The following is a 26,204-nucleotide window of genomic DNA, read 5'->3' as shown; positions in this document are numbered from 1 at the left end:
CTTCACGAGACACGTTCGAGTTTCTTTACGTATATACACAGTTCAGCGTTTTCTATTTATCCTATATCATTGAATCTACTACATTCGTACCGCGTTTAAACTACTGCTGGCGCTTCTCTCTCTCTCTCTATCTCTCGCGTACCACACAAACACGCACACACGTACTTAATTCGACAAAGAAAAAGAGAAGGAAAGGGGGATTTTACAGCATGATGTAAAACAAACCTTAACAGTGACTAACAATCGTTTAAATATGGTTCCAGGCAACCGTATCGTAAAGAGCCATGACTATATATTGCTCTCTCTCTCTCTCTCTCTCTCTCTCTCCTCTGCTGCGCTTTAACTATTTTTCCACAGTGTTCTCTTCTACCTATTGAGGCTATAATTTCACACACACACACACACACACGCACACATACACTTACGTATGTATATTGCGCTACATTATTGGTTGAACTAAAAGCTACGCGCAAACCATATGCTCTAGAGCGGGCTCATTTTCTCCTGATAATGCAACGAAATGCATTTGCAAAGCTGAAAGGAGAAGAGAGACACGATGTTGCAGCATCAAACTTAAAAGCTTACTAACTAAACACAGATTAAAACAAAACGCGGGAAGAGATTAGGAATACATAAGTGTAAAGCGCCCCGTTGTGTGTGTGTGTGTTGAAAATAAATCCCTAATTCTAATCCTAATGCAAATTACTACTACTACCGAACGCCGGTGTGCCGTGTGCTTGCGTGCAGCACAACAGTGGTGGGTGGTGGTTCATCACACCGGTGGGGTTCCGTCGAACATTGCACTCCCACCGCCGCTGCTGGCCGCACTGGTACCGCTCGTGATCGGGGTAGAGGGTGCGGCCGAAACGATCGATTCGATCGCACTGACACCGTTGTTGCTGCTGCTGCTGCTGCTGGCGGTAGTGGTGGTGCTTCCACCCATCCCCACCACCACCATCGGTGGTCGCTTTTTGCCACCGTACGTGAGGGCAATGTTCGCGGTGGCCGGCGGTGGCGGCAGCGCTTGCGGTGGGTAAAGCGTGTGGTGCTGCGGCGGTGGCACCGACATGCCCATCACCAGGCCCGGCCCATGATGGTACAGATGGTGGGCGGGATGGTTGGGCGGTGGATGCGTGTGGTGGTGCGGGAGTGGTAGGGAGCCGTGCGGAGACGCCGGTCGCTGTGCGGCAAGATGGGAAGGCAGCAGATGGTGATGATGGTGGTGCTGATGCGGGTGTTGGTGGTGGTGTTGGTGGTGCGGCGGTAGATTCGAATGCCGGTAGCCGAGGGTAGCCGCCAGGGCGGCCGACGGGACGATAGGACCCCCCACACCGGGCAGCTGTACGGGCGGCACTGGCAGTGGGGGCAGCCCGGGGGGCGGACCACCGTTGGCGCCGGGCAGCGTGTGCTGGTGGAGCGGGGGCGGCGGCAACGGCGGTGGCGGTCCCATGCCCGGCCCCATTGGTAGCCCAATGCCGTGGAAGCCGCCCTCGCGGAAGTCGATCATGCGCACGACGGGAGGATGGAGACAGCGCGGCTGCTGCAGCTCGGGCGGCGGCGAACCGGGCGGTGGCGGCGGTGGCGGCAAACTCTCCAGCTCGGGATCGATCTCTTCCGCCTCCTCGTCCAGCTCCTGGGGTGGGACGGTGGGAAAGGGAAATAGTAAGTAAGGAAAGTAAGGAAAACATACCGAGAAGTGATTTTGTTGCTAACTTACCGGTTGTTTGAGTTTGTCAATCAGCCGCTTCTTGCCGGTAAGCTTGAGCGTCCGCTGGCGGCGCATCTTCTTCCGCTGCTTAGCGGCGGACTGTTTGTTCGGCGACCGTTCCTTCGTTTCATCGCCGGAGGAGGACGATTCGTCGCCCGGTGCCACACCGTCCGCAAACAGGACGGATTTTTTGGCCGTAGAAGAGCTGCAAATGGGGGATTTAAAGGAGAAGATGCAATATTAGTCATTGGATCGAGGTAGGCGATGGATTCTGAGCAATTATCAGGGATGGGGAGATGTTTAGGTTAGCTTGGCATTTGATGCAGCTCAATGAATCAATAAAATGCTTAAATAAATCTGATTCACCAATAAAGATTCATGAAATTGTAATAATTTTTAATTCAGATTCAAAATCATAAAAGATTGATTGATCTTCAAAGAATCAGGAAAATACATGACTCACTTCCATAGAATTCATTCATCCATAGCGATCGAGATTCTTACGAATCTGTTTAAAAGGAATCAATTCGTGATTCGCGTAACTCTTCATAAAAGAATCATATGACTGCCATCAATAGTGTTGGGTTTCATGAATCTTTCATTAAGATTCATTCATATAAATCTTCAGAGATGAGTGATTTGAATCTCGAGTCGAATCTTCAAAGATCCATGAATCTCTAAATATTCATGAATCTCCAAGCATTCATGAATCTTAAATATTCATGAATCTTAGAGATTCATGAATCTTAAATATTCTTGAAACTTTCCCATCGAGATTCATATTCATTATATTATTCCCTAGATTCATTCAAAACTTCAGGCACTATTACATGCAAATCGCAAAGCATCCCAATAGGCCAAAAAGCTAACGAACATCAACACGCAACAGCTCTTAACTTACCCTCCGCCGGCGTTCGGTTTGGCCGTTTTGAGAATACTTTTTTCGTACGACCGAGCGAGCGATGCGATCAGGTCCGCCTGCTTGATCGTCTCGAACTCCTCGTCCGAGGACGCACTGCCACCGGCAACACTACCGCCGACACCACCACCACCGACCGCTCCAGCACCGATCAAATCACCGCCCGCTCCGGACGAAGCCACACCAGCACCACTACCGTCCGAGGCAGCGGCCGCGGCGCCGGCAATCGTTTTCGTCCCGAGCAGCCGCTTAATTTCCTGCTGCAGCCGCTCCTTGCGCTGGCTCTTCTCGCGCCGCTTCTTTTCCCGCTCGGCTTGGATCTTTTTCTTCAGCTCCTGGCGTCGCTCCTGGCGCTGCTGCAGCTCCTCGGCGGTAAGAATCTTGGGCGTGACGAGCGCTGACGAGGTGGCGGATGATGATGACTGTTGTTGCTGCTGCTCGTCGCCGATTGCCCCGGTATTCGTCTCTTCCGAGCCGTTGGTTGTATCCGTCGCTTCACCCACACCGGACTGACCGGTCGGGTCGGTCGGTTTGGCGGTGGTGGTGGTGGTGGTGGTCGCGAGCGGCGTGCTAGATGGAACGATTTCCAGCACGTTGCCAACCTGTTTCACCTGCGATTTGGCGCTGCTGCCGTCGGTGGCGGCATTGTTGGCGGCCGACACGGTCGGTATGGTCGGTGTACCGTACGGTGGCCGGTACACCATGTCGCCGCCCGGTGCCACGCCCGGCCGCATCGCGTTCAGCGGCGGGCCAACGAATGCCATCGGATAGCCCTGGTACGGGTGACTGCGCGGCGCCCAGGACGGCGGTGGACCTCTCGGCGGTGGTCCTCCGTACCCGTACGCACCGTACTCCTGGCCCCCGTAGCCCGCCGGATAGTTCATGTGCGCGGGCGGCAGATGGTTGCGCGCTCCGGGCGGTTGCTGCTGGTACAGATCGTGCGACGACGGCGGATACTCACCGTACCCACCGTGATGCTGCTGCTGGTGGTGCTGCAGATGGTGCGGGGGAAGGTGCGAAAGGTGATGCTTACCGGGTGGTTGTTTGCCACCCGCCGCCCCCTCGGCCGTACCATTCATCCCGAGCACGATGTTGATGCGATCGTCGAGTGAAATGCGCTTGGGCGAAGATTCGTCTCCACCTTCGGGCTTCGGGCCCGACCCGCCGCCGGCGGCCGTTCGGTCTCCATCGAGCAGCAGCTCACCGGCAGGGCCGTAGTAGTAGCCGCCGCCCTTCGAATAGCCCCCACCGTACACCGCATCGGTAAGCAGAAGCTTTCGCTCCAGCTCCGCATCGCTGATGGTCGAGTCGGCCAGGCTCTTCTTGTAGCCCGTCACCGGCGAGTGCACGTTGGGCGACGGGACGCCCGTGCTCGTTATGATGTCGATCTGGTTCTCGCCGTGCACCACCATCCCCATCGGCGGTGCGTCCTTCGGGGACGGTGGCCGACGGTGACCGCCGGCGTTAGGCGATCGGGAGCGTCGCGACGTAGACCACTCCCGCTCGGCGGAGTAGCGGCGGCGCGAACGGCCAGCACTGCGCCCTCTCGCGTCTAGCGGACTGCGACCCCGCGGGCTCGGTGGACGCCGTTGCGATGGGCTGAGACTGCGGTACCGCGAGCGCGAGCGTGATCGCGATCTCGATCTCGACACCGAGCGCTTCCGGCTGCGCGTTGGGCTGCGCGTACGATGCCGCCGGGGACTGCGCGAACCGTGGCGTGAGGCGGTGCTGCTACGCTCTTTGCGCGCAGACCGCTTGTCTTGATCGCGCGATTTGCGCTTCGGGCTGGTGGCCACGGTGGACGATTGACGGTCGCGCGAGTGTCGGCGAGACGAGCTGCGCTTGCGGTTGTGTGATCGGTCGCGGGACGAGCGCTTTTCCCGCTCCTTGCTCGCCCGTTGCTCCTTCGAAGCGGTGCCGGCGACGGTAGATGCTTTGCCCGACGATTCTTTTGCCTGCTCGGTTCCGGCAGTGTGGCGCTGACCCGGCGCATTGCCTTCCTCGTCGTCCTCGTGGCCAAGCAGCGCGGAGGCACCGGCCGTGTGCAGTATTTTGTTCTTCGATGGCAGCTTCAGCTTGATCGGCATGTCGCGCTCCAGCTCGAGCGGCCGGACGGTCTGCGATTCCGACGCAACCGAATCGTCCCGAATACTGTAAATCTTGGTGCAGGACGCGGGCGTTTGGTCCTCCTCGACCGGCACCTTCGGCAGCAGATACTCCGGTATGACCAGCGTCGGCCGGTGGGGCGGTGTGCGTGGCTCTTCCGGTTCGGCTTGCTTAAGCTCCACCGGCGCTTCCGCTTCCTTCGCGGTGTCGTTCTTCTTTTCGTCCGAATCGTGCTCCGAATCCGAGTCCGAGCTCGTGCTCGAAGTGCTGGACGAGTCGGACGAGCTGGACGAGTCGCTGCTCGAACCGGATGAGGAACTGTCCGAGCTGCTCGACGAACTGCTCGAGCTGGACCGTCGCTCCCGCTCCTTCGCATTGCCGAGCGATTGCATAAAGCTCTGATACTCATCCACCAGCTTCTCGCTGGCCGCTGGTAGCGAGCCGTCTTCCCCATTGCCCGCCGCAGCAACACTGCCAGCTGCCGGCGAACCATCCTCCTTGCGCCTCCGGTGCGCTTTCAGCTTTTGCATCTCCTCCAGCTTCGACTGGTACGATTTCAGCTGGTTCTGCACGTTCAGCAGATCGTCCAGCGGAATAATCTCCTCGTGCAGGCTGCGCGGCTTCAGATGTACACGCTTTTCCGCCGAGCTGAGCACCGAGGGCGATTCACCATTCACCGCCGCCAATGGGACCGATTCCTCCCCGCACGCCTGACCCGGCGGAGTCCGAGGGGATGGCTTCGCTTGGGCGGGCGGCTGTTGTGGTGTAGGCGTCCGTCTTCCCGCCGGACTCATGCCCTCCGTCTCCCAGTTCGACGCATAGTCGTCCGTGTCGGGCGATTCACTTCCCTCGCGCCGATCCCGGTCGATGTGCTTGCCGTCGGCGCCGGCTCGCTCTTTATCGGGCGAAAGGTCGGGCAGCAGCTTCAGATTGCCGCTGGAAAGATCGTCCAGAAAGGAGCAGCTAAACTTTGGCCGTGCGGCTACCGTCGGCTGCGCTAAGCCCTGCTTTTGACGCTCCTGCTCGTCCTCATCCGTTACCGGTTCCTGCTTCACGATGCTGCAATCGATCCGCACCGGGGCAGGCGGGCTCGCCCGCCCGCACTCTTCCTGCTCGTCGGTTGAAACCTTTTCCCGCTTGATCGTCTGCAGTAGCTTGGCGGGGGGGAGTTCGGGTGTACCGCGGCTACTTTCACCCCTTCGGCTGCCGGGCGATGCACATTCGAGATCCTTCTGCGCCCGGCGCTGGTCGCCCTGCGACCCAGAGGAAGATCCTCCGTCGCTTTCATCGTACTCCTGCAGTGCCGCGATTGCCGGCGTTATCGGTTGCACCTTCGTAACGGGCGACACCACCGCCTTCACTTTCTTTTCCTTCGGCGGCTCATCCTCGCCACCGCCGTCGGGCAGCGTCCAGTCGCGCCAACTAATGACCGGGCTGATTGTGGTGTAGCGAACGGCGGACAGCGTACCACCCGCCCGTACCGCGGCGGGTACGCGCGGCCGAAACGGCACATTCCTGCGCGGCCCATCGGGAAAGTCCCGGCGCCGGTTGCGGAACGGGTTCCAGCGGCTGTTGAAGTGGAACTTGCTGCCGCCCTGGTACGGCGGGAAACGATCGCGCGCATCTTCGCCCCACCGTGGTACGGATTCGCGCAGCGGGCTGTGGTTGCGCTGCTGGTGATCGCGTTTATTGCTGGCCTCTTCCCGCGGCTGGCTGTGGGACCGGGTGCGCGAGCGGGATCTTTTCCGAGACGCCCTTTCCTCCACCGAGCGGGATCGTCGCTTTTTCGACTTCTTTTTCTTGCGCTCGCCGTCACGCTGGTTGCCGGTGGCCCTGTCGCTGGTGCTCTCCTCGTCCGTGCCGCCGTTGCTAGCTTTCCGCCGGTGCCGATGGCGGCTGCCACGGCGCTCTTTGTCTGTGTCGTGCTCGTGGGACGTTCGCTTTGCTTTCTTTTTCTTCTTCGATGCCGCTGCCGAGTCGGAATCGACGGGTGTGTTGTGCTCTGGAAGAAAAAAAGGGAGAGCAAAGTGATGTGTGTGTGTGTGTTAGTACAAAAACAAAAGGTCGCATGCATTTGCCGAGTGAATTTGGGGTACGAAATAGAATCACTTCAAATTGACGAAATTCCCCCACTGTCCGCACATCATCGGAGAGCCGAAATTTCGACATCCATCTCTTAAGATGGTGTAAAATGGCTACCCTTGCAGCGTATTGCCACCACCACCTGCTGTCAAAAGCAGCCTCCACTGGATACTCACTGTCTTTCCGTCGTTCCTTGGACGAGCTGGAATCACGGTTCCGCGACTTTTTCGCTCGTTTGGTTCGCTTCTCCTCCCGGTCGCTGCTGCCCGCAGCCCCTGCCTCCCTATCGCTGTGCCGATCGATGGCAGCATTCGCCGCCGGGGGTGATTTTTTCCTCTCCTGCTGCTCGTGTCTGTCAATCGATGGCGAACGTTCCTGTACGGGCAGCTTGGTCAACTGCACGGGCGTGCGCTCGATCGCTGGCAGCGGTGGTGTGCAGGATGTGGCTCGGTCCGTGTCCATCGTGTGGGAGGCGACGACGGGCACGATCTAAAATGGTTCCAAATGGTGCGGCGCACAGGGGATGGCGAGCGTCTGACTCGCGAGCGGACAGGGAGATGCAGTGCAATGCCCCGTCGTTATGACAACAGCTCCATGGATGGCTTTTGAGCGAGCGGTGCACTGCTTCCGCGGGTGTTCCTGTTCACAGTTCCCGTCGGGTCGGGTCTACCGCGATTTCCTGCTTGCAATCAATCGGTTGACGGGATGCCCGAGGGCGGTGTACCTGGGCAGTACGGGGTAAGCGATGCACACACAGCAACCAGCTATCATCACCCGCTCTTCCTGCTCACTCTCTCTCTCTCTCACACACTCTCTCGCGCTTCTCTTTCTGCCTCTCTCCGCGGCACAGCTAGCCAGCTACAAATGAGGCGCCTGTAGGGGGCAAACTTCCGCCCGGAACGGTAGGCACAGCCGGATGGGGATCCGCGGGGTCGAAGGCTAAAAAGATTAGCCCCGTCTTTTTGCACGGCAAGTTTATGATTTTGTATCGCAACTACGGTGACACAAAACCAGGGATAGAAATAGGCAGCGCGCACGCACGCACACACGTTTACGCACGAAACATAACAAAACGTCAGAAACGCGCCTGACAGCGACGGGCCGCGGGTGACGGATGCGCTTTGACAGCGTGCGGGCGCACGGGAAAACGTCGCCGCAAAAACGTCGCACCGAATTCAAATGGTCCGTTTTGGGATGGCCGTTACATTTTCATTCCCAATCTGAATGTTTCATGTGGCTAACACACATTTTTGTGTTACGTTTTTCCTATGCAGCATTTGGGCTCTTGGTGTTTAGAGAACTGAAAAATAATTGATGTGCTACATTTAGCTAGCGCAAAACAAAATAAATATAATAAATACTAAACTTGGTTGTATGGCACCGTTAGATTTTTTTAAATTGTGCTGGAACTACAGTCTGTTCCCGAGTTACGCGGTTTCTGCGTTCCCGACGAATCCGCGTAACTCGAATATCCGCGTAAGTCGAATTTCACGTTTTTGACCAAAATACTTTTTATCACTCGCAGTGTTGTGTTTTGCACTTTTACTTTTATTAAAACACTTATAACGTACATAATAAATAAAACATAAACGAAACAACCAATACACTTTAAAATATAATAGTACGGTGGCCGCGCACCAGCCGCACCGAGCGCCCCTGCCGAGAGCTCCTGCTCGATCGGCTCGCTAACACACTCTAACTGTGCGCTCGGCACACACTAAGCCTTGCGCTGCTTAGTGTGTGCGACAGTGTGTGTGACACACTGTCGTCCTCCTGGACGTTGACCGGTGCAGCGCAACTGCCACGGCAAGTCCAGGGGTCGGCACGGCTGCCCACAACATCTCCCCCTTTTAATACCGAAGGGCTCGAACCGACGCGGGGGTATTCCACTAAGGGAATACCGGCGTGGTGAACCCTTCCGACCGATGCTGCCAAGATGTGGGGACCCCGATGTTGGTGCGCTGAGCAGCGCTGGCTGCTGCTCTCGGGCCACACCGCGATGGCGATGACGCGGCGGTGATGCTGCTGCTGTGCCGCTCCCTGGGACGGCGGCGATGGTGTGACGGCGATGATGATGACGATGATGATAACTATGATGATGATGATGCCGCGATGATGAAGGTGCCGCGATGATAAAGGTGCCGCGATGATGATGATGCCGCGATGATGATGATCCTCGCCCCAGGGCAGCAGCGATGTATTTTTTTCTGATGACGGGCGGCAGAGATGAAAATACTCGGGCGGCATTGTTCCTCGCCCTCCTACGATGCGTTGGCTCATCGCCCTTCTTTTATGCTGTGGCTGCAGTCGCAGCGCAATTTGGTGACGCCCGTTCGACTGCAGCCGGGACGGCATGCTACCTCGTTCCCTCTGGACACTGTGGCTGTGGCCGAGGCGCAATTGGCGACGCCTGTTCAACTACAGCCAGGGTGAAAGCGTTCGCGCCGATGTGTGCTGCTGTGTTGCAGCCGATGCAACTTGTGCGTTGCCGATCCTTGTTGTGCTGCCGAGGCGGAATGGTACGTCGCCGTGGTGAGAGGCAGGGCTCGAGCCGCGGCGGAATTGCTGCCTCGCCGATGATGTGCTGAGCTCGAGCCGGGGCGGTATTGCTCGTCGCCGATGGATCCTTGCACTGCTGCTGCTGCAGCTGGGCGGAATGCGTCCTCGCCCGATGAAGCTGGGTCTGCAGCATGGGCGGATGTGACGCCCATCCGATGTTCCAGCAGCAAGGCGGAAAGGTGCCTCACCTCTGGTGCTGCTGGCGTTGCTGGGGCTGCAGCCCGACGACCTTCCTTGTCGCCGAGAGTGTGTGCTCGGCTGCCCATGTGGTCGCCAATGATGGGACGGCAGCCGGGGGCCTCGGTGTTGGCGGCGGTGGCGACCCAAACCGTTCGCGGTGTCCCGCAAGCACGGGGACCGGTGCCAACGCGATGGCCGCTGCGATGATGCAGCAAAAACGAGATGGGCCCGATCGCGATGGCGTCCCGCGGGTTCTTGTTGGATCCCCCTTACGCAGGAGGATCCCATCCTCGTCGCCACTGTTGTGTTTGGAACTTTTGTATTTAAATATTTTATTTACACTCATACAAAATAAATAATAAAACACAATTAACATAACTGATACAACACACTTTAAAATAACAAGTGCGGTGGCCGCGCACCAGCCGCACCGAGCGCCCCTGCCGAGAGCTCCTGCTCGATCGGCTCGCTAACACACTCTAACTGTGCGCTCGGCACACACTAAGCCTTGCGCTGCTTAGTGTGTGCGACAGTGTGTGTGACACACTGTCGTCCTCCTGGACGTTGACCGGTGCAGCGCAACTGCCACGGCAAGTCCAGGGGTCGGCACGGCTGCCCACAACACGCAGTTTTTTATTTAACTTAGTACTTTTATACACTTTATCATTTATTTCATTGAGCCGGTCTCATGGTACAGTCGTCAACTCGTACGACTTAACAACATGCCCGTCATGGGTTCAAGCCCCAAATAGACCGTGCCGCCATACGTAGGGCTGACTATCCTGCTATGGGGGGAAATCAATAAGTCACTGAAAGCCAACCCCACAAGTGGGTTGGCAGGCCTTGACCGGCATCGGTTGTTGAGCCAAAGAAGAAGAAGTAGATCATTTATTTCATATGATTTGTGCAGAAAATTCTAATATTTCTGGCTTTTACGCGATTTCAATTTGTTAGCAAAAATGCAATTTATACCGAACTTGAAGCAAATTGTACTGATTTGACATTTAATCTGTCAAATTCAGAAAACCGCGTATCTCCGAATCCGCGTAAGCCGAGAACCGTGTAACTCGGGAACAGATTGTATTTTCAATGACTTAGTTTGATTGAATTTTAGTTCATTTAAAGATTTTTATAGCAATTGATATAGATATTTTTTGCACAACAAACGTTGTCGGTCAAGGCCTGCCTGTAACCACTAATGGGCTTGGCTTTCAGTGACTTATTGATTTACTTGCTATGGTCCTACCCCTGATAGTCAGTCCTACCCTACCCGCAAATTTCCATTAAATGCCTTCTTATAGCAAGAAAATATTAATTTAAAAATAAATAAACTGAGAAAAAGATCATAGAAATCAGGATTTCAACACACGCTTTCTCGGTTAGGAACCAAAAGCGTTGTCATTGCTCTATTTGGCAGTAATAAGGGTGCAAAACCAGTATATAAACAAGCTAAGATGGCGGCAAGCTATCTGTTCTCGTTGAATGAAAAATTTGAAAGATTTTGAAAAGAACCCGTTACAGCCGTGAAAGTTTCGGTTGAAATCTTTATTCGCCTTCTAAGGCGACTAAGGCCTTAAATGCCTTCTGAATGTCTTCAAAGCCGTTTAATGCTGGTAGGGTACGTATGGGGGCACGGTCCATTCGAGGCTTGAACCCATGACAAGCCTGTTTTTTTGTTGTTCATTTTAAGAATAGCAATACGTATTTCTAAATTAGAATAGAACGAAGTAGATTGAACTCAAAGCTGATCTACTTTCCAAGCGCTACAGATTAGGCTTAAACGACTGCGAAATCAAATATCTATAGAAGAAAAAAACGAAAGCTCCTTAACTTCATTGGTTTGCTCAATAGATGGCGTTTTATAACTCATCATTATATTGCTATCCTTTTCTTGTAATGTGTTTTGCCTAGCTTCATCTAATATCATAGCACATATACCCTTCTAACTTTCCGAGCAAAAATCTATATGATTGGTCGTGTGGTCAGATACGCAGGACCATTACTCAATTCTCACTTGCTTCAGTACAAATGGTTATCATTGGAGTTTAGTATTTGAGCAATCGTAGTATGAGTGTAGTATTTAAGCCGTTCCAGTTGTAGAGATGCATAACTTCAATGCAAAATTATACAATAGTATAGAGGGAAGGAGAAGGCTCTCTAAGCGAAGAAAGCTCCACCAGAAACAGATGGCGCCACCTGCTTTTTTTTGCTATTTTTAGAATGCATCAGTCGTTTACCGCATGCTAAACGAAGCCTTTTTAGATTCTTATTAATTTGAGAGCTTGAGCCGTTTAGAGCCCGTTTAGTGATCGTTTGGTGGATTTGTGGCACTTAGGGTTGGTCTCATCTTAAAGTTAATAGTTTTAAAGCAAATTGCACCGCCGTTGCTAGTGCCATAACATCAATACCAATCAACAATAAGGAAAAGTGAAAGCTTTCAGAAATATATTCACGAACATCTTACAGTGAAAAAAAAATACAGAAAAATACGAAATAAAAACTAGAACAAATTAATCTAATTAGGAAAAGTTACATTTCTACAATCGGTAACGAGGTCGTAATCTGTCAAATGAAAACTTTACAAGCAGTGCGAGCAACCGCTAAATCCCTTATGCAAATTATGCTGATCCCGTTTGCATTCAATTAAAACATTTGACATGTTAAATCGTGGTATTACGCGTGTTATAATTCATGCATAGCTATATAAATGTAGTCTTAAAAAGTACAGTAACTTTTCTTCCCTGAAAATGCAGCCAAAAAGGAAAGCGAATGGGAAACAATATTCATTATCCTATCCTTTTTTTTTCTTTTTTTGGTGGTTGATTTCTCTCCATCACTTCCATCTTGCCGCCACCTACTAGATGAATGAAATACTAATTAAAATATTGAAATGAGTTTTGCGAAATTCTGATCCCCCCACGCAGTAGTAGCAAACGCGGCCCAGGGAATCATTGTGCGCACCCACCGTACCACCCAGGTGCCATTGCAAATGACGAGCCAGCGAACAAAGCTGCCCGAAAAAGAAGGGCCAGAAAACCAAGTCTGTGGAAAGCTTTCCGGAGAAGGGAAATAAAAATTGGAATCATGCCACGAACGGAGCGGTCTGTGTGTGTATGTATGTGCCGCAGCCGAAAGAAGACTCTAATTACCTGAAATGATTAATATGGTACGCGCGCTGCTCCCGGTGACTTTCGGTGAAGCGCACGGACAAGACGATGATAACTTTGCACCGAAAGGCGGTTAAAGTTTGACCGTGAATGGTGTACTGGTAAAGGATGAGCGCATTGGTTTGGCAGTGGAAAAGCCGCACAAGAGTGGGACGGGGAGTGCCAACGAAGGGAGTCAATTAGGCGAGCTTTAGAACGCAGTACGACTGCTCGCTGGCGTATTGCTGGAAGAGTGTGAACTGTGTCAAAGTCATTTTAAGATTTACTTTCTTTTTTTTATTAAATCTGGCATAGTTCCAAAGTTTTGCTGGGTACCGCAATCGCTTGATTAGGATAACCGATTCTAATTTTGTTGTAGGCAAAGGCTAGCCAAAGGGATCTTCTAGAAGAGATTGAGAAACAGTTATTGCATCAGTAGCTCCTATTAAGTCAATATTAAGACTAAAGGCTGAGAGGAATAGGCTTGGTAAAGATTGTTGCTATAAATATATAAATCGGGTCAGCTCGCAATATCAAACGAATGGATAGTTATTTACAGAGAGATTGTTTTAGATACTTTCCCGAAAAAATTCGATACATCTTCTTTGCACGAACAAAATGGACTACACTATGGACTTTGTTACAGTTCAATACGGAGAGCAAATAAAAGCCAACTTACTCGTTTGGTGGTTAACTATGAACTGATTTATTACTAAAGAAGGCGTAGGCTACTATGCCTAGGAAGCGAAATTCTGCTGAGGCAAAATCCACTGTTTGGTAGTCATAGCCTACTACAGACTTGATCCTAAGCTAACTTTGATCTGAATCCGATCGTTCTCTGTTAATACTTCTAGCGTTTATTCGTAGTTTGCATTGACCCTTTATTGAGAGTAGTGATGGGAAAAATGAAGATTTCGTCGGAATCGATTCCGGCTAGCTCCGAAGTTTTCTGGAATCGATTCCGGATAGTAGGTCCGGAATCAGTTTCCGGAATCGATTCCGGAATCGGCTCCAGAATTGGTTCCGGAATTGGCTCCGGAATTGGTTCCGGAATCGGCTCCAGAATTGGTTCCGGAATTGGCTCCGGAATTGGTTCCGGAATCGGCTCAGGAATCGGAATCGGCTCGGGAATCGGAATTGGCTCCGGAATCGGAATTGGCTCCGGAATCGGAATTGGCTCTGAAATCGGAAACGGTTCCGGAACTGATTCCGGAATCAAAATCGACTCCGACATCGGAATCGATTCCAGCATCGGAATCGGCTCTGGAGTTGATTCTGAACACGGAATCGGAATCGGGTAGGTCCGATTCCGAGCTCCCACCACTAATTGAGAGAGCATTTGATTCGTCTGAGATTGCAGAGTGGTGTGATCGTGTGTTATCGCCTTACTAAGCTGATAGCTTCGGTTACTCCGGCCAGCTTCTGATCGATCATCTTCCTTCATGGCGAACTCCATCTGGATAAACTGTTCCAACTGAAGATATTCTATCCCTGACTATTAACATATATCACCCATCGCTAGAGTGGAATAAATCTGAGAAATTACCGACACCGACCATTTCTTCTTCTTCTTCTTATTTGGCACAGCAACCGTTGTCGATCAAGGCCTGTCTGTACCCACTAGTGAAGTAAGCGTGGTTTTCTTTGACTTATTGTTACCATACGTCCTACGTATGGGGGCCCGGTCCATTCGGGACTTGAACCCATGACGAGCATGTTGTTAGTTACAGGGTTTCCCACGATTTATTGGTCAGTTCCCATAATTTTTTGGAGCTTTCCCACGATTTTTTGATCGTATCCCATAGATTTTTGGTTCATTCCCATAATTTATTGGTATTTTCCGATTGGATACCAATACATTTGGGCTAAAAGATTCTGGGAAACGGCAAAAAAAAGCGTGATTGGATATCAATACAATTTGACCAAAAGATTCTGGGAAACGGCAAAAAAAATCGTGGGAACGCAACAAAAAAAAAAAAAATGAGAACTTACCAAAAATTGATGCGAACCAACCAATAAATCGTGGAAAACACTGTAAGTCGTACGAGTTGACGACTGTACCACCAGACCGGCCCCAACACCGACCATTTACTATCGATAAAAAAAACGCATTAATGTACATTAATAATTTACTAACGGAAAATGATCTCTTCGTTCTTCAATACAACACCACTGTTCAACACACTATGAAGGATTGCAGCCTTTCTTTCCCCTTTTACATGCCGGCAGAGTTTAAATGCTGCTATCAGTTGAGCTTATCCGGTGTGCGTAGTACAACCAGTATATGATTAAACAGAAGAAGGTGTTCGCAATTCTGCTCTGTGTGAAATCATACCATCTACCAAACATTTAACATCAGAACACGTGTGATGGTTTTTTTTCATTCATTTATTCATATTACAAGCGATCACGCATCAAACTTCTCGAATCAACATTCTTGAGTATGCCATACCAGTATGAGCCGATTTGTAGTGGTACCACACCATAGCTTTTGCGTCCTCAGTATTCTTGTAACGTCCATTAAGATTCACATGATGGCATTCCTTGTACCACCATGCTCCCTCATAATTCACAGCACAGTTTGTGCTTCCACTTTCATCATTGTCTCGATCTTTGGTTGTAAACTTCATACCCTTATGGTACGTCAATGAGTCACCTGCCGTTCCTGTGTACGATCCCAGCTTTTTTAACTCATATTTTTCCTCCTCACTGCCGATCTCGAACTCATCGTACCGTGCGTACACGTAGTTTCCATTGAAATCTTTCAGCTCCACCAGCAGCTCATGCTTTCGTGCCGAAGTAATCTGATGCAAGTGTTCCAAGCCGAGCCAAAACTCTCCATCGACACTTCCGAAACCGTTCTGATACGCTTCCCCGTTGCGGTAAAAGTCTAGCGATCCGTTAAACCGATACTGAATCACTAACCATCCTCCACCGAAACTGGTCTCTTCGCAAAGTGCCAGGAAGGGTTCGTCGTTCGCGGTAGGTTGTATGAAGTGCTTTCCCGTTACGCCTTTGCACGAACTGATGGGGCTTTTCGTCTCGATAGTGTCTGAATAGTCCCTGAGCAGAGCACGATCTTCTTTTGCCACTAACATTTGGATATGCTTTCGCATCAGTTCATGGTTGGCGCAGGCAGTCTGCTGGGAGAGCACTGTATTAGACTGCGTTTGCAGTACGGTCAGATTGTGGCCAATCGTTTGACTGAGCTGATTGATGGCCCACAGTAGCCCTTCGGAGAGAATCTTTTGCTCCGACAGCTTCTGTTCGATCGTCTCTCGATCTTCCTTCATGGTGAAACCTATCTCCATCAGCTTGTACTGGAGGTATTCCAACTTGGCCGTTATGATTTCATACCCATACCCTGTGAGGGAAGAATTTGTGCCATTTTGCTCGACACCGCGCACTTTCGGTGCAGAAAACAAAACTACCACAAAGCACAATAACACTTTACTAACGTCCATGGTCAGAGCTAGAACCAATTACTAGAATGATTTTGAGGAATGATACTGAGCAAGTAGCGGCGTATGTAACTTCCTTTTATAGTTCCACGTTTTTAGTTAATTATCTGTTTAGTGATCTGTTCTATTCTCAGACATACAACGGTCGGTTCGGATGCGGTCTCAAAAGATGTGATAACGTAGGCAAAATTATGCGGTCGTAGTCTTATCAGCCGCTTAGCTAGCTGTTTTAGCTGTGCCGTTTTATCTCAAATTTTAGGGACAGTAAGGCTAATTGTAAATGTAAATGCGACCGTTTCTATTAACGATTCCTATCGTTTGCGGTTATTTGCTTATTATAGTAGCGAGCTACCAATTATCAATTGTTGAATTCTTTAACATCATCAATAGCATCCCGGAGAGCTACTTGTTAAAATGTTACAAACATTTCACTTTCAACAATTGGCATATAAATTAATTACAACAACATGTGCTATGTTCTAAATCCATGTCAATCTATGTTCTAAATCTATGTAAAAAACACCAAAAAGAAAGTGCTCCAAAAGATATTTGACGGTCGAAAAATAGCAACAACTCCTCGAGCTAATCACATTTTCACCGCATCTTTACTGATTAAGAACGGCGAAGCAGCCATGTAATCAAAGACAAGTGGTCAAGTATTCCTTCAGTTGCGAATTAGGTTAATTTAAGTTAAGTAAAGTTAGATGCAAACTTAGTTGAGTTAATCAATTATATATTATATATGTTCTCACTGATACATGCAATCAAACATTTTGCTTTTGCAAAAGACGCTTCTGATTTACTGTTGTAAAATATTGTTTCTAACAACAGCGCCTTATCGGTTATGTTTCCCGAATCAACATTCTTGAGTAGGCCAAACCTATAAATGTTGAGTTATACGTGAACCAGAACATACTTTTTAGGTCCAGAGATTTCGTATAACGTCCATTAAGGTTGGACAGGTGAATTTCCATGTACCACCATGCTCCCTCATAATTCTTAGCACAGTTCATACCTCTACTTTCATCATTATCTCGATCTTTGGTTGTAAACTTCATACCTTTATGATGCGTCAATGAGTCACCTGCCGTTCCTGTGTACGATCCCAGCTTCTTCAACGAATATTGCTCCGCCTCACTGCCAATCTCGAACTCATCGTACCGTGTGTACTTGTAGTTTCCTTCAAAGTCTTTCAGCTCCACCAGCAGCTCATGCTTTCGTGCCGAAGTAATCTGGTGCAACTTCTCCAAGCCGAGCCAAGACTCTCCATCGACGCTTCCGAACCCGTTCCGATACTCTGTCCAATTGCGGTAAAAGTCCACCGATCCGTCGTAACGATGCTGGACCACAAGCCAACCTCCACCGAAAGCAGTCTGCTCACAGTATCCCAGGAATGGCTCTTCATTTTCAGCAAGTTGTATTAGATACTTGCCCGACAACTCCGAAGGCTTCTCTTTGCACGATGGAAATGAGATTGTTCGAGCATACAATGCGGAACTGATCAGAAATCGAGCTACATCTTTCTTCGTTACTAGCGTTTGTATCTCCTTTCGCATCCGTTCCTGATTGGCTTTGGCTGCCTGCTCGTTCAGAATGTTATTCAACTGGTTCTGCAAAGTGGTGAAATTGTAACCCATCACTTGGCCCAGCTGTGATAGCTTCTGATCGGTGGTCCTTCGATCCTCCTTTATCGCAAAGTCCATCTCGGTAAGCTTGTGCTGTAAATAATCCAGTTTGGCTGTTAAGGTTTGATATTCAAACCCCTCGAGGGACAATTCGGTGACGTTTTGTTCATCGCCCTGAACTTTTGTTGGAGATAACACAAGAAACACTAAGTACAACAGCACTGTAAAGACGCACATGACGGAATAATGCTAAACAGTGGCAAATGCAGCTCCGTTTTATACTGTTCTAGCGAAGTACTACGATAACTTGGGGACAAAAGATAGGGGGTATGAAGCTTATCACCATTACAATGTGCCAATATGTATCGTACAAAAGGGGGTTCAGAGTGAGGTTGAATTTAAATGTCGAAGAACCTCCTTATCGAAAAGTGTTTCACACAGCAAACCAAAAATCCCCTTCAATACCCATCGCTTGTGTATAGCCCGCGTGTTAATCAAATGATTGCAGCTCACCCGTTTTGCAACCGAAGCAAAAGGGAATCCCATAAAGGAGGACCAAAGGAATTTACACTGTGCGTACACAGAGTACCCGAAGAAATCTTCCCGCTCTACCATCAGCTCGATGTCGTCAGTCGATTCCAATCGTTCCACCTCGATCAAAAACTCTCATTAATTGTTCCCAAATCGTTCCCAGCTGCTGTAGAATTTCAGCCAAAACGCTCTGTAAATGGTCATGATCAGCTAGACATAAGTAATACAATAATTTATGAAATAATTCTCACCAATGTTGCATGCAGCTTCCTTTTATAGCACCACTATTTAAAACTGACTGCTATAGTACTCTAAAAAGTGCAGATGATTCCCACGACTACGTCTTCATAGCAAATTGTGGGCTCGAGCCTTGAATAGAGCCTTCCCCCGTAGCAAGGACTCACTATCCAACTGCGTGGTACTTAACAACAGTTGATGAGTGCCATAGTATCTACCACAACATCCTGTAGCCACCTTTTGATAAATCACAAATATAATTAGTGATAATTAGTGAATTAAAATAATTCAATGATAATATTGGCTAATGATAATATTACGCAGACAACGTCACAACATCAAGGAATTTCGACAGATATGCCAACCAGCGAGGCAACTTTTACATAAAGAAACTCCGCCATGATTTTCGTGGAGCTTTGAAGCGAATCCCTTGCGATGTAAATTTGTTTGCATTAGTGGTGCGAGCTTGTGTTCGGATTCAATTCCGGAGCCAAATCCGATACTGGAATCGATTCGATTCGAAATGGAATCAGAATCGGCTCCGGAATCGGACTCGACCTGGGAATCGCAATTTGCTCCGGTATAGGAATCCCGATTCCGGAGCCAATTTTGGAGCCGATTTGGATTTCGATTCTGGAGATGATTCCGGACCTACTACCCAGAATCGATTCCAGACAACTTCGGAGGTAGCCAGAATCGATTCCGACGAAATCTTAATTTTTCCCATCACTGCTAAAAATTCACCTGTTTTATCGTTATAATTTATTGAAGATGTACTAATATTATAATGCCTTGTTGTGACCATGTTACGGATTACCTTGGTTGATTTTACAGTCTAATCCACATATTGTTTGCTAAACTTGTATCATCTGATAAATTTCAGTTAATGGTAGCGCAGCCTAAAGCTACAAATACTTCCTATTGTTTGCAGTCCAAAGTTAATATGCAACTAATATCCAATTTTCTGGCAGTATTCGGTCCTCCTCTATGGCACTGTGGAATAACAATTACGAGCAGATGAGGAAGAGAGAAAAAAAAAACCCCAATGAAATGTGTGAACAGTCTCTGCTCCACCCGCATTGGCAATCGCCTGGACTGAATGACAGCTTCACGGCCTGCTGTACTGTTTCCTTGGTCCTTGCGTCCTCGCATATTGCCGCATTCTTTTGCCAGTATTCGAACGCCCATTCCCAGAAGTCCATTTTGGAACTATTTCCGATTACTGTTCCGGTGCGAGCGACGACCAACGGGTCAAACCCACGAGGGCGAGGGGTTTGGTCATGATTTTTGCGGGGACCGTAACAACAGCCTCGGCCTCGGACGACAAAGCCGGACAGCTGGACAGCGACAAAAGATTGGAAACAGTAAATTAAGATACTTTATTTTCGATTGCGGTTTGATAATTGAATCGGTGTGCGCCCCCCGCGCGGTGAAAAGGGCTGAGAAAGGCCCGGGACGCTTTAGGGGTTCCGGCGAATAGTGTGCCAGGGCAGCAGCAAATTGGTTGGAAAATTAGGTGGGAAAAGCTAGACACTCAATTTTGGGGAAACCCTACTGCCGACGACTGCAGAGCGCCGGTCAAAGCCAAAAAGTCTTCAGCTTACCCCGGCCGTTTTGTGTATTTTCCTTTTGTTCCGATACAACACCACACCGTGGCAGGGCAAGGTTTTGCCGTCGAGTGGGACCACCCAAGTAAAAGGGAAAAGGAAATCTAACTTTTCAATACTTCGGGAGCTCGCCTAATCGAATTCTGGGTACCGGTTTGGAAACGATGCCCAAGGAGAGGGGGGTAGTTTTAGCTAAGAAGCTATCAGGCTGAAGAAATGCGAGAAAACTACTGCACAAAGGAGTTTCCCTTCCGGGGGGAGGCAAGAGTGCCGTGGAAACCGTCGAAACGGTTGCAGATGCTGTTAACACCTGGTATCCTTTTGCACTTGAAGACATCAAAGAATGCCTTGACACAAGTGTCAGGAAGAGCTGGACTGGATAGGTCTGTCTGCTACCATTTTGAGACACATTTTAGATGTATCTTAACGTACATTTTCCAACCCATTTTTTCTCGTGCCGTACTAAATTGTGTACTTCCGTTTAACACCGTATGCACCATATGGAGGACCGCTCAATACGCCGGAAAATTGCCAACGCACGCCACAGCTTAGCTCATCCTTCTTGCTTATGCGGCATTCGTTACACCTGCGACCACTAGAGCTCGCTTTTTTCGGGAGTAGAAGTGCAATGCCGCACGCCCAAGATAAATTGTGGGTTTCCAGTTGAAATTGAAAAATGACTGTCTGTGTGGTTAATTCAATACTGAACGGATCCACCGTGCCCGTTGCTCCGGTTCGACGTGCGACGAGCGACACGGACACGACACGTTGCGCGTTTAGTTGCGCACCCACCGTTGCGTGAAGAACCCACCGCGTGGAGATGATTGGAATAGTTTGGCGTTTAGATGGGATATTGTAACCCCCCCCTCCCCCCCCCCCCCCCCACACACACACACACACACACACACACACACACACACACACACACAATATTGTAAACTAAATTGCACAACTTTGATGAAGTTCGGCAAGGTTTTTTCGGACGGATGTCTGAGATCCAATCACGCTGTGTAAGTGCGTTCCCACTGTTCATCAATCGCGAGGAAATCGAGGGAGGGTTTGACCTTCCCCTTCAGCACGCAAACGACCGCCATGATTAAACGAAACTGTCTATGGTTGCAGTTTTTCATTCCGCTTCCAATACGTTTAATATGCAATGTTTTCCTTACCTTCCCTGAGGCTCTCGGGTTTCCACACCAGTAACCGGTGAATGTGAAGAAATGGTTTCCCCTTTACTCTCGACGAACGGTGCTCTCTGTCTCTCTCTCTCCCTGTCTATTGATTCTCGCGAACGTGGTTAAAGTTTAACTGCCACGCGGGTTGGGGCGGGCGATAAATTGTTACTTTCACTTACCATGGACGCTGGACGCAGTAGGCGAGCTATTTGGTGTGTCCCTTCTGGCGTGCGGCAGAACAGAACTTGCGCGGTGTTTTTCCCCTTTTTTGGCTCGCAAAATGGACGCTTGTCGGAAACTGGTTACAGCGAGTGGTGGCTAGAACGACGGAACAGCAGCAGCAGCCTCCTTGTGTCGGATGATTGTGGTTTTCGTAGTGGGCGAGTCCGTACGAACGGCTTTCGCTCCCGGGAGGACAAGTTCACGATAAATCTTCCCGCCGTTTGTGATAATCGTTTTATGAAGATTTTAAATTGTACTATCGGACACACACACACTCACACTTCTGGCGGTTTGGGACCGTTCCAGCCATCTTTACCGCGACCACGGCGGGCTCGGCGTCGTTAGGTTTAATTGCATTTTAAACCGCTGTTTTTTTTAAGCCAAACATACGACACCTTCTTCTTGTTCGCGTTTCTATTTTTTTTAACGATGTTTTGTTGCCGTTTTGGTTAAGTCGATAGTAATGGTTTGTTAAATTTGCTTTAAAATTAAGGGTTTTTTCAAAAGTACGACTTTGATGCATTTGCATGTTTTGTAACATTTGTTAATATTTTATAAATTCTTATATGTTGAAATAGCAAAAATGATACGAAGATAGTTTTTAAGTATTACGAGACCTGACCAAAAACACGAAAAACATATCATGTTAAACAAATTAGAGAAACGTTCCTTTTGCTTGTAACGAATGCTCTTCGAGTCATTAAGGACATTAAATGAAAAAAAGGAAATAAATAAATTAATTGCGTTCAATTAATTCGTTAAGCATTTCGTTTGAAAATTTAATCCATAAAAAATTAGAAGCGAGCGAATGGAAAATTAATAATTTTAAATTAATTCGAACTTTCCGCAATTTGCAGAAACAATGAGTATCATGTGACATTTTTGTCATGTTACTAGCACATAGAGAAACAAATTCATTGTACCGTTATCAGGGTGAACAAATAAAGCTAATTCGGTCAAAATAATGAAATTTAACAGTGAAATTGGCAACAAAAATAATATTCTCGGCTCGTTCAGAAGAGCAGCGTTTCCTGTCTAACCACAAGGAACAGCTCATCGTCCGGCGAAAAGCTGTGCATCATGCGCAGGGTATGCACCAGCTTAAGCTGCATTGCCGTCAGCTGCTGCCTCGTGTAGTACCGTTCTTTCTGGTTCATGTGCCATAGCAGCATCAACAATTTCGTCTCCACCTTAGGCAGCAATTCCAGATTCCGAAGCAAGTTAGCTTCCTCCGGATCGGTATACGCATGCTCCGCGCGTGGTTGGCATGCCCCGCAGCTACATTGGAAAAGGTAGCAATCCTGCAGGTATATCCCTCTGACGGACCGTTCGTAACGGATCGTACAGGTCCTGAAAAAAGTGGAAACCCCGTTAAGGAGGAAAGTTTGAACGAGCAATATGATTTGTATTTATGATTAAATGGCCACACTTACCCGTAGTTGTCGAACAGCTGCTCTCCGGCAGCGATCGGCCGGATGGCCACAAAAGCACACCGTCCGTCCAGCAAATTGATCGGGACCACGTTCGGTACGCAGCTATGGTTTAGCATGCTGGACAGCGGGTAAACGGCAATCGCATGCGGTCGCTCTTCAAAATGTGTCGGTTTGCCTTCCTCACTGTCGTAGTCGAAATAATCGTTTAACTCATCCCCAACCTTTTCCTTAGTATCTTCATCCTCCTCATCTTTTACCTCCACTGCTTCCATATGAAGCACCCGCTTCTTGTTGATCAGGGAAATCTGCACGTGACGTAGCAGCAGATCGAACAGAAGCTTGCTTCTTGTCTGGCTCGATTCGCACAACGGTCCAAAGTCTGTGCGTTCCAACAGAAGTCGGTGCACGATGGAGGCGAAAAATATTAGCTCCGCCAGATCTTTGCGACTTCGACGTTTCTGGTTCGTGGCGAGCACGTGTACCGTGTCGTACATATCTCTGACCGTTGCGTTGTTCCAATCCATCGTAAATGCATTCACATTCATTTCGTTCAGCGTGTTCAGCTGATCATTCCATCCCTCGAGATCCTGATCGAAGGATGCAAAAGCCGTGGCAACCGTACGCACTCCCACCATTCCTCCCAGCAAAGGTCCAACCATGCGCCAACAGTCACGCAGCACACCACACTCGTAACGATGGTACTGCTTGTGCGCTTTGTCACGGCATTCCTCTGAACAGTACATCGTCACGGTGCATCCCTCGCAAGGAATCAGCGTAAACGTGTCCTCATTCTGACAAAACGCGCAACGCTTGTACCGTTCTGTGTCGCAGAGTAAGTTTGCGTACGGCTTCTCAATCAGCAGGACGTCTCCCGCCTTTAAATGCTGCGTCGTCACCAAATGACGACCGAATTGCCTGTTCTGACGCAGCTCCACACATTTCACCAGCTGGGGAACGTTAAAATGTGCCTCGTAACTCAACTTCAGTGCCGGATGGCCCGAGTCACGTGGCCGATACTTTCCAGGCGTATGTTTAACCCTGTCCGGAAAGACGGGAGGGTCATGTTGGATGCATCGCTTCACGTGCTGCTCGCGCTTGTTCAGCTTGTCCGCCAATCGTGCCGGGTAGTTCGAAGTCCTTGCTAGGCGTATATTATCCAAACACTCCTGGTACAGGCCAAATTTAATACAGACCGCGGACCGGTTACCGTACGCAAGCGCTCTTGCTTCGGAACCCTGCACCGAGTATGAAATGCTTTCATTGTAGTGTCGCAGTGCCTGTAGGTAGTTTCCTTCCATCGGCAGTGCGAACAGTTCATTGCCACAGTTGCGGTCCGCAAGCGCTTTCGCATTGTCCTTTGCGTCGGGCTGAAGCTTCAGCCGTTCGTGAAACGGGAACCTGCGCAGAAAGTCATCGATCTTACACTTAATGATCGCGGCTACCCTGTCATTGTCCGGCTGGTTTTGGATGGACTCGATGATGCGCTGCTGGAGCGTTTCCTCCCAAAGTTGACCGAACAGCTTGGTTACGTCGTAATGCTTGTCACTGAGCGGTCCGTACATACTCACGTCCGTGTTTGGCTGGTTTATGTGTTAAAAAAATTATAAAATTGAAATTAAATCAGTAACCAAAGGCAATATGCATCCGAAGCTAGATGATAAAACTCACGCGGAACAAATAGGAATCCAACGTTTAAAGAAAATACGTAGAAAAAAAAAGAACTGCGCACCACGTCTGCTTTGTTGTTTAACGGCAGTATCGTTCATTAGGGCGAAAAGTAACATGAAAGAACAAGTTTACCGCGCCTGCTGCAGCGGACAATACTGGCATTGTTCTGGGGTTTACCCAGTTAACAAAAAACCCACAACAGCCCAAGTGTTTGTACTAAATTTGTGTTCTCGAGAACGCGTTCGTTATCCAAGTGACATTTGTTCTAAATTTTTAACCATTATCTGCTCGAATGGTGCTCGAGACACTCAAAATTGTGGATTAATGTGTGATAAACCGTGTAGAAAGCGTCAAAATTTTGTATGTGCGTGCAGATGACTTTCTTCTATTGGATAATGATGGCATCTAATTCGTTTTAGATTAATTTACCCTAATATCTTCTTCTTTGGCACAACAACCGCTGTCGGTCAAGGCCTACCTTTGAACCCTACTAGTGAAAAGAGCTTGGCTTTCAGTGACTTATTGTTACCATAGAAGGATAGTCTGTCCTACGTATGGGGGCACGGTCTATTCGGGACTTGAATCCATTACGGGCATGTTGTTACGTCGTGTGAGTTGACGACTGTACCACCAGACCGGCCCAATTTACCCTAATATTTGGCGAAAAAAGAAAGCACATTTCGTTGTTTGGTGAAAATTTGGTGGTTTTTAATATAAAATTGGAAACGTTTTTTCCCAAAGGCTAGAGAAGAAAGCAACGAAAAGGCTACATCACAAAAGGGCTTGTTCTAAAAGTCCCTTAAACTGGTTCAGATTAAGGGAAGTTTAAGGTGTCAGTTCAAGGGAAATTGCTCGAAACCCCGATTTTCGAGCACGAAAATGTCAATTGCCATTTACGAGTATGGATTATTGAGAATTTTAGTTATTTCCCTTGGCGCCTTTAACTTCTCATTAAACTGCACCAGTTTAAGGGAATATAGTCCCTAATAACCAGCTCGAACTCTATAGCTGATTTGAGGCTTTTTAAAAAGTACTTTGCGAAACTATGCCGCTTTTTAACTAGCATTCGGTACTCTTTGGAACCTTGCGGCTGATTAGCACTTGTTAAGAAAGCGTACCGAACTTTATGGAACTTTATAGCTTTTTAATGCATGACATCGGTACAAGGTGGCTCTTGTCAAATTGTCAAAGACTGACGCCGTCAATTATCTCAATGCTGCTGCACAAGTTAGATTATTTCGTTGAATAAGGGCCTTTGAGTGAAATGATTGTGATTGTGCAGTAAATTGTAATACGTTCCGAGTAATTTATGAATATTAAGGATTTAAAACATATACAGATGCACATAAACAAAACAAATCATGTTGTTTATTTCATCGATGACGCTTGCTTGAAAATAAAACGCAATACTTAAAGACGCCAAATTTTCACAAAATTTGCTTGCATTCTTTATCGATAACCAAAGCTGTTAGGAAAGGCAGTGCTATAGATGAGTCCAACCCGGACGTATAAACGAAATGAAGTGAAATGACAGCTAAGGAAAGT

The 26,204-nt window shown here is 48.8% G+C and overlaps 4 protein-coding genes across 6 annotated transcripts; all 4 read right to left on the bottom strand.

The window, feature by feature from the left end:
- Positions 1 to 20: 20 nt before the first annotated feature.
- Positions 21 to 8,137, bottom strand: LOC121598419 (serine/arginine repetitive matrix protein 2-like). The gene is made up of 4 exons (XM_041925252.1): positions 6,992 to 8,137; positions 2,610 to 6,735; positions 1,718 to 1,913; positions 21 to 1,633 (listed from the first exon to the last, which is right to left on the bottom strand). The coding sequence occupies exons 1-4, from the start codon at positions 7,275 to 7,277 to the stop codon at positions 773 to 775; spliced, it is 5,469 nt and encodes a 1,822-aa protein (XP_041781186.1). The 5' UTR covers positions 7,278 to 8,137; the 3' UTR covers positions 21 to 772.
- A 6,619-nt stretch (positions 8,138 to 14,756) lies between these two features.
- Positions 14,757 to 16,166, bottom strand: LOC121598421 (fibrinogen-like protein A). Its single transcript, XM_041925254.1, has one exon. It carries the CDS (start codon positions 16,162 to 16,164, stop codon positions 15,115 to 15,117), a length of 1,050 nt encoding a protein of 349 aa, XP_041781188.1. The 5' UTR covers positions 16,165 to 16,166; the 3' UTR covers positions 14,757 to 15,114.
- An 830-nt stretch (positions 16,167 to 16,996) lies between these two features.
- LOC121598422 (ficolin-1-like) lies at positions 16,997 to 21,821 on the bottom strand. 3 transcript variants are annotated; one of them, XM_041925257.1, is made up of 3 exons: positions 21,331 to 21,821; positions 18,569 to 18,791; positions 16,997 to 17,879 (listed from the first exon to the last, which is right to left on the bottom strand). In XM_041925257.1, exon 3 carries the CDS (start codon positions 17,862 to 17,864, stop codon positions 17,004 to 17,006), a length of 861 nt encoding a protein of 286 aa, XP_041781191.1. In that variant the 5' UTR covers positions 17,865 to 17,879; positions 18,569 to 18,791; positions 21,331 to 21,821; the 3' UTR covers positions 16,997 to 17,003. The 3 variants fall into 3 exon arrangements, with proteins under 3 accessions (XP_041781191.1, XP_041781189.1, XP_041781190.1); XM_041925255.1 differs by having other exon boundaries at positions 16,997 to 18,791; XM_041925256.1 differs by lacking the exon at positions 21,331 to 21,821 and adding an exon at positions 20,159 to 21,018 and having other exon boundaries at positions 16,997 to 19,891.
- A 151-nt stretch (positions 21,822 to 21,972) lies between these two features.
- Positions 21,973 to 24,812, bottom strand: LOC121598420 (SET and MYND domain-containing protein 4-like). The gene is made up of 3 exons (XM_041925253.1): positions 24,660 to 24,812; positions 22,992 to 24,571; positions 21,973 to 22,908 (listed from the first exon to the last, which is right to left on the bottom strand). The coding sequence occupies exons 2-3, from the start codon at positions 24,551 to 24,553 to the stop codon at positions 22,572 to 22,574; spliced, it is 1,899 nt and encodes a 632-aa protein (XP_041781187.1). The 5' UTR covers positions 24,554 to 24,571; positions 24,660 to 24,812; the 3' UTR covers positions 21,973 to 22,571.
- Between the last annotated feature and the right edge of the window lie 1,392 nt (positions 24,813 to 26,204).

The sequence above is a fragment of the Anopheles merus genome, chromosome 3L (genome assembly GCF_017562075.2).
Source record: "Anopheles merus strain MAF chromosome 3L, AmerM5.1, whole genome shotgun sequence".
NCBI lineage: Eukaryota > Metazoa > Arthropoda > Insecta > Diptera > Culicidae > Anopheles > Anopheles merus.
The sequence above is the reverse complement of the archived record's forward strand: the minus strand, read 5'-3'. Positions and strand labels throughout refer to the sequence as shown.